At 30.9% G+C, this 13,895-nt stretch overlaps 2 protein-coding genes across 3 annotated transcripts in view; both read right to left on the reverse strand.

The window, feature by feature from the left end:
• LOC142325564 (vasotab-like) overlaps positions 1-13,895 on the reverse strand; it is a 93,746-nt gene that overhangs the window by 3,570 nt on the left and 76,281 nt on the right. Inside the window, exon 1 of one of the 2 annotated variants that reach the window (XM_075367467.1) lies at positions 811-959. The exons of the other annotated variant lie outside the window; for it this stretch is intronic. Coding sequence (XP_075223582.1) covers positions 811-877 — 67 coding nt within the window. The 5' untranslated portion in view covers positions 878-959. Of the gene's footprint in view, positions 1-810; positions 960-13,895 lie in introns of those variants that run through there. 2 annotated transcript variants of the gene reach the window in all.
• LOC142325562 (turripeptide Ici9.1-like) lies at positions 4,776-7,852 on the reverse strand. Its single transcript, XM_075367465.1, has 3 exons — positions 7,718-7,852; positions 6,986-7,162; positions 4,776-4,914 (listed from the first exon to the last, which is right to left on the reverse strand). The coding sequence occupies exons 1-3, from the start codon at positions 7,743-7,745 to the stop codon at positions 4,874-4,876; spliced, it is 246 nt and encodes an 81-aa protein (XP_075223580.1). The 5' UTR covers positions 7,746-7,852; the 3' UTR covers positions 4,776-4,873.

Below are 13,895 nucleotides of genomic sequence, written 5' to 3' on the forward strand. Positions count from 1 at the left end.
TTACAGTAAGAAATCCCATGGCCGAACGAGGTGAGGATGATTTGTATGGCATATAAATAAATTTTAGTCTTGTACAGATTAGGCCAACCGTTCCTGAGATATTTGGTTAATTCAACCTCTACCCTTAAAGTACATCGGTACCCACTATCTAGGTTCAAATTCATTTAAATGTAATTTACCATTACAAGAATTTGAACCTCAAAAGCATAAACAATATACAAATGATTCTTTCCCTCATTTTTTGGACAACCAAACATATTTTTATATTAAAATTAATGCAAAAAAAAAACAGAATTTTCTTATAGAAGTAGATATACCATTATTAAAAATAGATAATTAGTAAATGATGTCATGAATGAATCTATGAAAAAATGTGTTTATATTACAAAAGTATTGTAAAATAATTCATAAAATGCTAAATTCATCAGTAACAATACAAATAGATAATACCATTTAATTATTTACTTCTTAGCAGAAATGCAAAGGCACAAACATATTTATAACATTTTTAATAATTTATTTTTATTATCTAACATTTTTTTAAATTTTATTAACCTTATTAAAAAATGTTCCAAAGACGATGGCTGTTGAAAGTGTAAACATTTAATCCGATAATTTGTGTATATAAATAATATTAAAATTTTTTCTAATAATTAATATTCTATTTGGATATAATGATTCATATAATATAATGATGTGATACTAATTACAATACATTGCTTTTAATATAACAACTGAATACATACACAGTGACAATAAGTTGTTAAATACATGAGCTATGATAAAGGAATAGCAGACACATTTCATTACCTGTTAAACTGAAAAGTTTGCTGTCCATCTTCTTTTTGATTTGTATAAAATTCAGACTGGCATACATTGCAGGATTTCCCTTATATACTAGAGCAGGTTATCATATAACAGAAATAGAATATTATATAGGTGGGGATCCCTAATGTTTTGAACAGGTTGTAGATGGAAAAAGGAAAATAACAATGTAATCTAATCAGCTTTTATTTATTTCATTATTTATTCTATTCATTAAGTCAATAACATTTAAATATAAATTGGCATCTATTTATTTATTTTCACTCTGTGATAATTACAGGTTTATGGTTTATGCCCGATTACAGTTACCCTTCCCTTTTTTTATATAGTCACTATTTTTCCATTGGATATGTAGCTGTTGCTGCTTTTATGGAGGACATATTTGAAAAAAAAGATTTTAATACTGGAATTATGAACCTAAAATAGAGTAATTAAATATGAATAAACTTATGTTTTTTTACTAGAAATTGTATATTTAGGAAAAGATGTTATTAGTAATTATAATATTAGAGGCAAGTTGAATTCTGTCATGGAAGGTTTGCATTTATGTACCTTCTTAACCTTTTTAACTATTTACTTAAAAAAGGGAAGTCATTTCAAAGACAGAAAAATTTCCTCCTTGTCATTTATAAAAAAATCCTACATTAGCATTTCCAAAAACAGGAATTAATCCAAACTTGTTTACCACTTGGATTTAAATGCAAACTCTTGCACATACATTGCATGAGAACTACATTTGAAACCATAAAGGAAAAATGCAATATCACACCACTATGGCTTCTCATGTGACTGTTTACCTTCCTTTGAGTAGCTTCAAACACCAAATTGTTAAACTGGTGAATAATGTCAAAGTGTAATACCCTTGAATGAGTTAATCTTTGGATCTTCATTGACATCTGATCTTCAAAGAAGTTTTTTCCACAAGCTATCATTAGCATTCATACCACCGATAATCACATCTTGGTCACCCATATAAAAATCCTTAGATAAGTTTTCAGCCTCATGAATCCCAAATTTAGACTGTTCCACTTCCTCCTCCCTGGGCTATGCACCGAAATTATTCAGTAGTCCATGTCCAAATGTCTCTGCATAAGGCCAGCTAAGTCCCTTGCATGACAGTCAACAAGTAAAAGAACTTTATGGGGCTTAGTACCCTTAGCCACCTTCTTTTTCTTGACTTAACAACAAGAAAATGTCGATGGTGTCAAGCCATCGCCATGAAGTGTTTCCTCTCAGAATTCAGAAATGAGTAACGAATAAAGTTAAAAAAATATTGTTTGCTGTGTCTATGGGAGATGACACAGTAAAAAAAATCACAAGAACTTTACTCGGTTTGACAAAACAAGATTCTCAAGTTTGTTGCAGAGATTTTTATTGTTACACAGAAATGTCTGCAAAAGCTCTTGAGAGATCCAATCTCCTTCCTGAGCTTTACCCCACTAAGGTCGATGGGGGCTAGTATGACTACTACTTACTGCTAGCCCCTTTTCCGCTAAGCCAACACCTCTAAGAGGTCAGAACACCTATCCCTCAGGTCAGAGACCCTCTAATTTCAGTACTCCATTTCAAAATATTCTCAAATATAAAACCTAAAGTTATTATGGAATGAGCAGCATTATTATCTGAATCAGTCTAATAATAGCTGCTCTTTCTTTAGCTTTTCATGATTATTACATTTTGATATCAATTTCAGTAATTTGTATTTTTGTGTTTAATTTTCATTAAAATTTTGTTAAAAGTGTTAAAGTTAGGTTTATTTTTATAAAACTTTCATTTCTGACGTAAAATATTTGTCATTATTTTCACCAAATGAAAACAGTAGCTATAACTTTTGAAGTTATGAGAAAGATATTTGTTGTAACATTACTTTTTTTTTTTATTGCAATGGTTTTTTTTCAATTTTATTTTTGTATTTGATTCTTTTTACTAAATTGTACGAAGTAAAGGAAGTATTGTGATCGTGAAATATTTCGGTTTTCAGATTTCAACAGAAATATCAATTTTGACCATCCCTGAATCAATTTTGACTAGTTTCGGTGTGACGTCTGTACGTACGTACATATGTATCTCGCATAACTCAAAAACAATTAGCCATAGGATGTAGAAATTTTTTATTTAAGATTGTTCTAACATCTACTTGTGCACCTCCCTTTTTCATTGCAATCGAAATTAAAATTTGAAATTGTAATTAATGAAATATTTGGATCTGAAAGGAAATTGACATCGGCACGAATCTCCTTTTGTTTTTTTTTAATATTTCTCTTTTTTATTTAAATATATTGATTTAATAATTATTAACCTGTGATTGTAAAAAAAGCTCTACAATAAATAATAATTCAATGATAATAAAAAAAAAAATGAATAGTGAAATAAAATTTTACGTACTTTTAAAAATGTGAATATGTAATTTAATGGGCATTACATACGCGCGCGCGCGTATTTCTGTTTAATTTTATCTACTTCTATGTTAACTACAGTGACTGAAAAATAGACCTTCACAATAACAACATATACACTGAGCCATATGTGCCCGATCATTAATAAAATGCAAAAACTTTTTATCTTTTAGTTCATTACTTCTCTGATATTGTCGGACAATATTCTCCTTAAGTCAGAATTGATCATCATTTAGTTTAATTGTTTTTTGTTGCCAGTCATTTAATCGCTGTTTGGTTTGATAAAATTCTTTTGATTTTAATTTGTGTACACGTTCTTTAGTTTTCAAATTTTCTCTATCTTTATATCAACATCCTCTCTTAATATTTTTACTCTTTCTTTAGTTTTTACATTTTCTTCCTCTTTATATTTATCATCTCTTAATTTTTTATTCTTACCTTGCTCTTAACTTGTTCTTTCTCATCATATTCATCTTCTTGTCATTTTTATAAATAATATTTCTTCTGTTATCTTTATTTTTGCTGTATTATTGTTTCTTTTTCATTTTCCATTATTCACAAAATAATCCAATAATAAAAACTGTATATTTTAAACCGTTAGGTGGAATTTAATATTTGTAACCAGTATACAGGAGTTCATTAAATGGAATAATTTAATTATTATTAACTTTTGTTTATACGATACACCAGAAATGTAAAACCTATGGTAATCAACAACTCACGAAGATACGAATAATACTGATCTAGTAATACATGGCCAACCTGCCATGTCGGACGCACAGCCTGTGGACGGGGAGAGCTGTTAGAGTCAAAGCACCCTCTCCTTGTTCGAGTATTACTTGATTGCACAGCCGATCAGGGTGCAGAAGAAAAAAAAGACTACGTTTACCTGACTTCATTTTACCTTACTTCACATGTATTTACCATTTTATAATTATTATTATTATTTACAAGTATTTTCAACATTATTAATAACTTATTTCACATCCTATAATTTGCAGGAAGCAACTCAATGAAATGTATCAGGAGTTGTATAACCATCAGGTGGTAATGGTTATAGTTTTATTATCTTTTGCAGGACTAATTATTTTTTATCCCAGTTTGTTATTCTAGAGAGTGGTTATGCAATTTTTAGGAATGGTTTGTGACTCATGTCAAGTCACTTGCATTTTAAAACATCCTAACTATTTCCAAATGGATGGAATAAAATTGTAAAACATAAAGTGAACAGATATACATATATATATATCTGTTCACATACACACACGCGCACTTCTAGTTTTATATAAAAAAACAACATATTTTTCAGAAGAAGCTGGCTAATTTTCCCTAAATACTAATCTTGTTTGAGACAAACAGAGATTTGGTGTGGTGTTCAGGTGGTTCGTTTGTGTTTGGAAGATGTAGCTAACAGTATATTTTTTCCTTTAGAGAGAGAGCAATGAATAATTTGTTAAAGCGTTAAGGTCACTGCAAAATGAGAATGTTTAAGAACAATGTTTGTTATAGAAATGGGAAGGTAAATTTAAAAAGGGTAAATAGCAGTTTTTTTAAAACATGTTATATTATTATGAATGACTTTCAACTAATTATATAAGTATTTTTTTACACCATGGTACTTAAGTACCATTTTTAATGATTATTTCTTTATATTACATTCTTCTGCATACTCCAGCATGAATTCTTTTAAAATCTGAAAAAGATAGCATAAATTAAGAATTGTGTAATATTGCACATAATGAACACTTGAGTATAAATATATATATATAAAAATAAAATTCAGAGACAAAGTTGTAGAATTATGTAACTGACTTATGGTATATATTATTATTTCATTGGTAATGTATTATGGCATACATTACTATCTTAATTTATGTTTTTGACTATGATGATTTACAGTGAACTGAATTTTAAGCAATCATTGCCTTTAAAAGAAGTCTTGAGAAAGCTCAGCATTTGGATAGAGCTTAAAGTCAATCTTGCTTTGTGATAAATTATTCTTATGGTTTATTTATTAAAAAAAATAAAAGACAATTGAAGAAGCAGTTTTTTTCAGTTAGGTTGTTTTCTTTAGTTATACCAACAAATGTTTATAAAAATTTATTACAAATTATGATATTTTGTCTACAAAAATATTCTCTTAAAAGGAAATTAATTCTATACTCCCTACCATTTGTATTGCCCTTACCATTGTAATAGTATACAAATTTTTTTACATCCCCTGAAAAACTCCCACCTTCTTATTCAAAAGTTTAATAAACTCAGTTTCTGTAATATGCAAATAACTACAACAAATAGCGAGATCAATTTGACCTACTCCTAAAATATAAATCCAAATAAATATAATTAAATTGTCAGTAATACAAACAAGATATGCATGTATAAATAATTATTTATCCCATTTTTTTTTTATTTTCACTCATCTCATTTTCAACTTGCATGTGAAAACTCTGTCTAATCTGGGTAAATATCTGATTAAACGGAAGAAGAATATGTTAAAAATTACAATAAATTAGCACAATTTTTATAAAAAAAAGAAATGATTTACATTAAAAAAATTTACAATGCAGAACTTGAGAAAATTACTGACTGGAACTAAAGCTAATGCTTAAATTATTACCTCTCTACAGTTAGACATTGTAAACTTTATGGTAGATTCCATATGTTAATAAATTGTTTATAATATTATCTGTAAATAACAAAGAGGCATCTATGACGGTATTCTAAAATAGCTGCAGGCACTGAAATATAAATAATGCTTTTTTGTGATGTCACACATGAAAATATCCAAAAAGTTTGACTATGCAATCATACCCTTTGACTATGCAATCAGTATTTCCTTTACTCTTCATGCTTGAATATTAACAGTTGTGAGTTCTTCTTTGTTAAAGAAGAGCAAGTCTGGAACCTTTCCATGAAAGACTAAAACTGGTTTAAATTAACTGTAACCTGATTGTCCCAGAGTATAAATATGATTTTATTAACTTTCCAGACAGGGTTATTTAGATATAGTGCAAATTTTAATTTGGAAGAATGTAATAAACTTTTCTTTTTGATAGCAATGTTATTTTCAATGAGTAAATTAACAACTTACTTCTACGAACAAAGAAATCATCTTCATAAAAAAAATCAGACAGTTAACGTCCTCAATATTGTCAACCAAAATGTTTAATGTTGAAAACTATGACCATTTATTTTCTTTTATACTATGAAGTTGCTTGGTTGAGTCAGCATTACGAGAAAACTTTGAATAGCCATCCTTTATCATTAAGAAATTACTATTCTTAAAATGATAATTTCTCCAAAATCCAGTATCTGTATCTACATATTAAACTAAAATCAGATGTTATGTTGCTTTAAATACATGTCATACATCTATCTGCATCAGCTATTGTTTAACGACAACAGCTTAGTGGCTGTTGTTTAACAATTATCTCATGCAACCTCTTAACTTCTTGTGATTTTAAGATTTATGAACAAGATACTTGCAGGCCAAAAGCAACTATTTGGGCTGGTAAATCGCTTTTTCTTAATGAGCATCTCCAATTTATTTTGCACATCAGGAATAATATTTTGGAGGTAGTTAGTCTGGTGTTTTTACCGATAACAATATTTTTAAGATGATTACTATTCAATTATTTTTATGACAATAGATATTTGTTAAATGGAAAATATAATTAATTTATTTGCTAAATACAATATATCAAAGATTTCAGTCTAAAAAATTTTTAAATAAATCTGATAATAACATTTTATAAACTTACTTGTATGATGTCTACAGTTCTCAACATTCATAGCACAATTGTTAACGAATGTTTTCATTATTTTTGATGTGTCTCTTCCACAAATTGGTTTGTACTCTAAAGAACAAAATCCTGGGCAACCTCTGCCTCTGTATGACTCAACAGGAATCATAAAAGCCAATGATATGACTAACAATACTATTTAAGAAAGAAAAATTATTTTATTAATTTTTGTGTACGAATATTGATAATAAAATCTTATTAATACAGTTAATATCATTTTTTAGTTTTAGCTTATTAGCTAAATATTTTTATTATAGACAAAAATTTTTGTTTTTAGAATTTTTCAATATTTATATTTTTTAAATGTATTACCTTTAAACGGCGGATTAAAAGGAATTATTAAAGTTCTTAGAAGAAAACAATATCTAAAAATTAACATACAGGAAAACTTTTGTCTAAAATTCAGAATTTCAAGAATTTAAAATAATTTATGAATTATATCTCTGTAATTTCTTTTTGTGAATCATTTTTAATGGAAAAAACTCATGAGAAAAATAAGAAATTAATTGACCTATTATGTTTTAATATATAAAAGAATTTTATGAGTTGTTTATAAACTGTTTATACTTTTTTGAATTTCTTATTACTCTCTTTTATTCCCCTTTTCAAATAATCGGTAAGAAAATCAAAATTAGCTGCAAAATATAATAATAAAATGTAAAATACATGAGCCAGGAAAATTAATATTACCTGTCACGGTGGAAATTTTATTGTCCATTTTCTTTCATTCAGTTAGTAACTAGTAACTAGTAAGTAGTAAGTAACTGATTGATATGTTTTATATATATTAATTCATTAAGTTTTTTCCTTATAGACGTACTGTTTACATAGATAATAGTATTATCATATACACAGCTGAAGTTTCCATTATGCTTTATATTAATGCGACTGGATTAAGGAAAATTAAAAAATTAACTTTGACAAATTTAGTTTTACAGTTCTTCATTAATTAATAACTTGAATAATTAACTAAAAAAAAAAAACTCGTAGTATAATTTTAGAATCTTTTTTCAACTAAGGAAGAAATGGATTGTGTTTTTTTCAATCATTAATCACATCCATTAATAATTAACAATTAACAAGCTATATAGGTCATTAAATTTCAGTATAATATTACTGTAATACGTATTGAATTAAATACTGAAAGATATATGTTTGTTTAGTTTATTTTTGATAGTAATTTGTTTCCTTATTTCTGATGTTATTCAAATTATGTTTGAAAAAGTATGGGAGAATTGATCCACAGCACCATTTATGCTAGTGATTCTGTGCATTATAATGATGCAGAATGCTATGTTAAATGTTCAACAATTTGGGACAATGTTTAAAGTTGATATTGGTTGTGATTTATAGATCTTCTTCTAGTTGTTTTGAAATCACTCTACATAAATTATCAGAAACTCTCCTTAAAATTCATAATAAATTCAAGGCATTGTATGTTCAATTTTAATATTAACCTTCTAGGGTATTCAAATCTTGTGGTGAATGAACTATTCACTCGGTTTAAGTTTTAATACGATTAACAATTTTTATCTCCCTGATGAATATAATTATTATCTATTTTGACAGTATTTACCTTAAAAAATATATTTTTTTATTTTATGCATATTAATTTTGTGCCTTCCAGGCAACAGCTGTCTAACATCAATGAACCAGAAATAAATATTATTTATTAATGAAAACATACAGTGACATACTTTTGATACAATGAGATGATTACTTTTATTCTTTTAAAAGAGTGATCAATAAAGATTATGTTAGAAATTAGAGAACCTTATGGATAGAAATAAATTGGAAAAATTTTGCAAATTTTTTGCGGAACATTGCGATATATTTAATGATTTCCTTAAGGTTTTATTTTTTCAGAAGTCCTTCTTTCTAGGTTACCTTTAGTAAAAAAGAAATAGTTTAAGCATAAAATGAAAAATATGTGGACTATTAAAAAATTATGAAATTTAGTTCAACACTTAGGAATCTGTGAAATGTCAAGTTATCAGGTAAATATAATTGGTCTGATAACTTCAAAAATTATTTGAAGAATTAAAATGAATTTATGATAACGTTTATTTAATTATTATTATTCTACATTAAAACTATTAATCTAATATAAAATAAAAATAAAACTATTGATTTTATATTTAATTCAAACAGTAAATTTAAAAAATAAAAATGAATATGGGAAAAAATCATTTCAGATAACATCACCAAAAATACAGACTCAACTTCTGTTATTTCATACGTGTACACTGCCAGCCAAGCCAAGGTGAATACATTAAATGATTTTTTGATGAATCAATGGTTTTTCTTCCTTTTGATATCCAAATAGTTCATTCATTAATGATGAAATTCCTGCCTTTTTATTTATAAAGATTTTAGATGCTGTTACTGCTGCTCTTATAAATTTAATTAATGTATATTTTAACAATTGAATATTTCCAGGTACTTTAAGACTTCCATTGTTATCTTCCTCCTTAAAAAAATTATGTACCTAATTTAAAAAAAAATTATAGGCCAGTTCTTGATTATTCTGTTTTCACTAATTCAAATCTTAAGGCATCCTGGAGTTGTCACCTTGATATTGGATGGACAGGTAGATGGGAAAAATTGTACAGGCAGGCAACGTTTGGAATATGTAAAACAAATTGTTAGGGATGTAGGGAGTATACCGAAATGAAATGGACGGGAACTAGATAGGAAATCTTGGAGAGCTGCATGAAACCAGTCAAATGACTGAAGACAAAAAAAATTCTTATAAAGTACAGCATAGATGTAAACTTCCTGTTCCGTATGCTAAAAGCGAAATAAAACCACAGTAAAATACAATATTAAACATTTAACTTAAAACAACAAAAATACCTTCTGGCATATGCCAAACGGTATAAATAGACGAAACACACTACAGTAATAATCAAATATTTGAATACAGCGCACGGCCTTAAGATTTAACAACACATTTAATATCATCGTCATATTGTTCCCTAAAATATTTCGGATATAGCCTCTAATTTAAATTTCCGACGCAATGCCTTGTAACAGCATAGTCTACAAATACGTGATGGTGAACCGTTAATTGGTAGTCGCAGCGAACACAATCGGATGCATCGGTATGATTCACGATGTGTCTTTGAGTGAGTGTGGTGTGTCCTATTCTCTACGGCGAATAACTACCCCTTCTCAACGGTTACTTCCGGATGAAGAGTAGTATTCTTAACTGGGCGGTAGTGACACGTCTTCTTAACTAGACGAAGTGTATGGTTGATGGTAGCAGTCCATTCACTCTGCATTCATCACGAATCAACCTCTTCAAAAAGTAGATCATAGTCCGTAACAATGCGATTAGTGAAAGGAGGCTGGAAACAAGCCTCTTTTGCCGCACTATGAGAGCGCTCATTCCCTGAAATTTTAGTATGACTAGGGATCCAGCAGAAGCTCACAGCGTGTTCTGCTGAGTCATTTCAGCAATAATAGACTCTCCCTGACGACAGGATGTCTGAAGTACATGTGACTAATCGCCTGTAAGAATTTCATGGAATCTGAACAGGTAAGAACGTGTCGAAATGTTAGACTAATTATATTTAAGACCTTATTAATAGCATAGAGATTCGCGATGAAAACACTGATGAAGCTGGGAAGGTCAAACATGTATGTTCTATTGCCAACCACCTTTCTTCTTCTTTCTTTCTTTTCCTGTTTAGCCTCTGGTAACTACTGTTTAGATAATTCTTCAGAGGATGAATAAGGATGATATGTATGAGTGTAAATGAAGTGTAGTCTTGTACATTCTCAGTTCGACCATTCCTGAGATGTGTGGTTAATTGAAACCCAACCACCAAAGAACACCGGTATCCACGATCTAGTATTCAAATCCGTGTAAAAATAACTGGCTTTACTAGGACTTGAACGCTGTAACTCTCGACTTTCCAAATCAGCTGATTTGGGAAGACGCGTTAACCGCTAGACCAACCCGGTGGGTCTTATTGCCAACCACCTAAGCACAACCAACATAACTATCGTTTTTAGAGCCTTCTGTATAAACTAAAGCATCAGGATTCATAATATTGAAAAATGTTCATTACATTTTTCTCATTAGATAACCGGATTTGTGTTTTTACGTCATCATTTAAAGTAAATCTTCTTCTAGTGAGCCATTTGTACAGATTTGGGAAGAGGAAGTATTCGCTGGGAGCCAAATCAGGCGAATACGGCTCATATGAAAGCAGTTTGAATGGTAAGTAATATTTTTGCAGCAATAAACTGAACGTGCGTACAAACACAATATCGTGGTGAAAGTTAAAGAGTTTTTTCTTTTGTCCAGACGTGGACATTATCCTAAATAAGCACCCTTCAGTTGGTCCAATTATGAAACATAAAATTTCCCACTGATTCTCCCGCCTTTCTCCAGTTAGTCTGTAAGGACCACACCACAAAAATCCTAAAAAACCGTAACCGTGGCTTTTCCTGCAGATGGAACTATTACTCTTTCTTTAAAAAATTTCACTGATTCCCACCATTGTTTGAATTGCTGTTTCATCTCTGGCGTATAATGGTAAATCCATAATTCATTTACTGTTAAAAAACTTCATAGAAGCTCAACCGAATCTCCTTCCTAAACATCCTTGAGAAGTATTCTATCGATTGCGTTTTCTGGTCGAATGATTATAACAAATGCGGCACCCACGAAAGCTTTATTATACCGAAAACATCGTGTAAAATATAGTGGATAACGGTCTATCAAGATGTAAGCGATAGATAGATTTTTGTGACGATTTCGTGAGTCATAGCGATTTCGGGACGTCTGTTTGTGATGTACGACCACGTCTGATTCATCAATTCCCTCTTTTAACGTCGAAAACAAAGTGAAAAATTTTCCTTTAAAGTGGAATCTATTATTTTTGTATATCCATCGGGATTAATCTTTTTAAAACGAATAATACTATGATACCTCGACCTTCATTTCGATCTATAAATTTTTAAAAAATATTTCAATATTTGTTTGCTTTAATCGATTGAACAAACAGGCAACTACACGCACGGACTGAAAGTTCGCAACTGGCCATGAAAACGATTATACTTAACAAATATGATGTCAATTCTTCATACTTTCATCATCTTTGTTTCAGGCCGAAAACTTTCCGAACGACCACAATAGATACCGCTAACGAGACAATCGAAGGGTGGAATTTTGAAAGATTATAATGTAACTTCATACAGTACTTTACATTATAAACTTAGGAGACTACTTAAGTTTTTTTTAGATAATTTTTCTTCATTACTTTTATCAATACCTAATATTTGTTTAATACTGTGTATAATTATAATACAATAACAGTATTGGTATGTCGTGAAAATATTATTTTCATACGCAAAATGTTAGAATGGACAACATTATATATAGTTTTTATTAAATCTAACAAAAGATGAAAAGCCGTCTACATAACTTGCTTGTGGGCGGGCGTTGTTAGATTTGCCAAGTACAGGGGTAAATTGGAATCCATCCATAAGAGGTATTGCATCAGAGTAGCGGCCGCTTATAGGACGGGTGGCGGTTGAGGTGATTGCTGGATTCCCGCCTGTAGACTTGATGATAATGCAGCGCAGCAGAACTAGGGAACTGAGAACAATCCCATTAGAAGAAAGGGAGCGTTCTGCTGAACAACTAGAAGAAGAGATCGAACAAACATAGCAGGAGCGGTGGGATCGGGCCACGAAGAGGGTAGGTGGACCCACCGCCTTATTCGGGAAATCAGGGCGTGGTGCCGGAGGACCCACATGGCACGCTGAGTTTTGAGTTAACGCAATTCCTGGCGGGTCATGGGGGATTTAGGTCTTATTTGTATAGATTCGGTCTCGATCAATCTGAAAATTTTCCTGAGTGCGAGGTGGAAGAGACCCCGCCAACATGTTTTCTTTTTGTTTCGCCATACATGTTTTTCCGCGATTTACCATACAGCGTAGAGAGATGCTCGGCAACCTGAGACGTGAGCACATGTTTCGCCCGGAAGATACCCTACGAGTCCTATTTTACAAGGTGAGGCACAGTGGAAGACTGTGGAAATATTCGTGAGGACGGTCATGGGGAAGCCCCAATTATATGAGGAGTCCCGCAGAGGAGAATGGCGCGGGGGCGGACAGGTCCTCGGCTGAGTGCCTCCTAGGCACTCAGCCGAGGACTAGGAGGTGTGGGGGTTGTCTGGGTGTGATTAGGCCGGAGACACTCTGCTCGGGCGTCTGATGGTGGCTACTGGTAAATGTTGTGACTATTTAAGTTTTCTGTCTTGACGACTGTGTGAGTGTGTAACGCGTGGATGTTGTAGCGTGTCCTGTTTTCTGCGGGTTCTTGTGTGTTGTTTTTGTCGGCTTATATATTTGACGTGCTGCATGTGTTGCTTTCAGTAGAGTTGTTTGTGTGGTGTGTGACATTGCTGGATTGTTATGACTGTGTGTGCGGGCGGTTCCCCCATCTTCTGATGAAATGTTTTTTCAAGAAGTCCCAGGAAGGGGAGGAGGTTTAGTCGGTAGTGCGCAGGTATACATACGCCCATGGTTACATCTGGCGGAACCTGTTAGCTAGCCCGACACTGCTTAGGCGCCCGTAAATGGGGTTCCTCCACCTCTTTAAAAAAAAAAAAAACCATTTGCGAAACCAACATTTTTTCTAGACATATAAAAGTACAGATAAACTGCGATTTGTGCAAATTTCCTTCTTTAAAATTCCAAACAAAAATTTTATGGTTAAAATAAAAATAAAAATATTAATGAAAAAAATATATATAAAAAGTAATTTTTAAAGTTTTTCTTTTCTTCGTATTACCCCTTAATAGAATTAATGGAAAAAAAAAACAGAATATAGAAGTAATTCCTTGCAAAA

This window comes from Lycorma delicatula, chromosome 5 (assembly GCF_047948215.1).
Source record: "Lycorma delicatula isolate Av1 chromosome 5, ASM4794821v1, whole genome shotgun sequence".
Taxonomy (NCBI): Eukaryota; Metazoa; Arthropoda; class Insecta; order Hemiptera; family Fulgoridae; genus Lycorma; species Lycorma delicatula.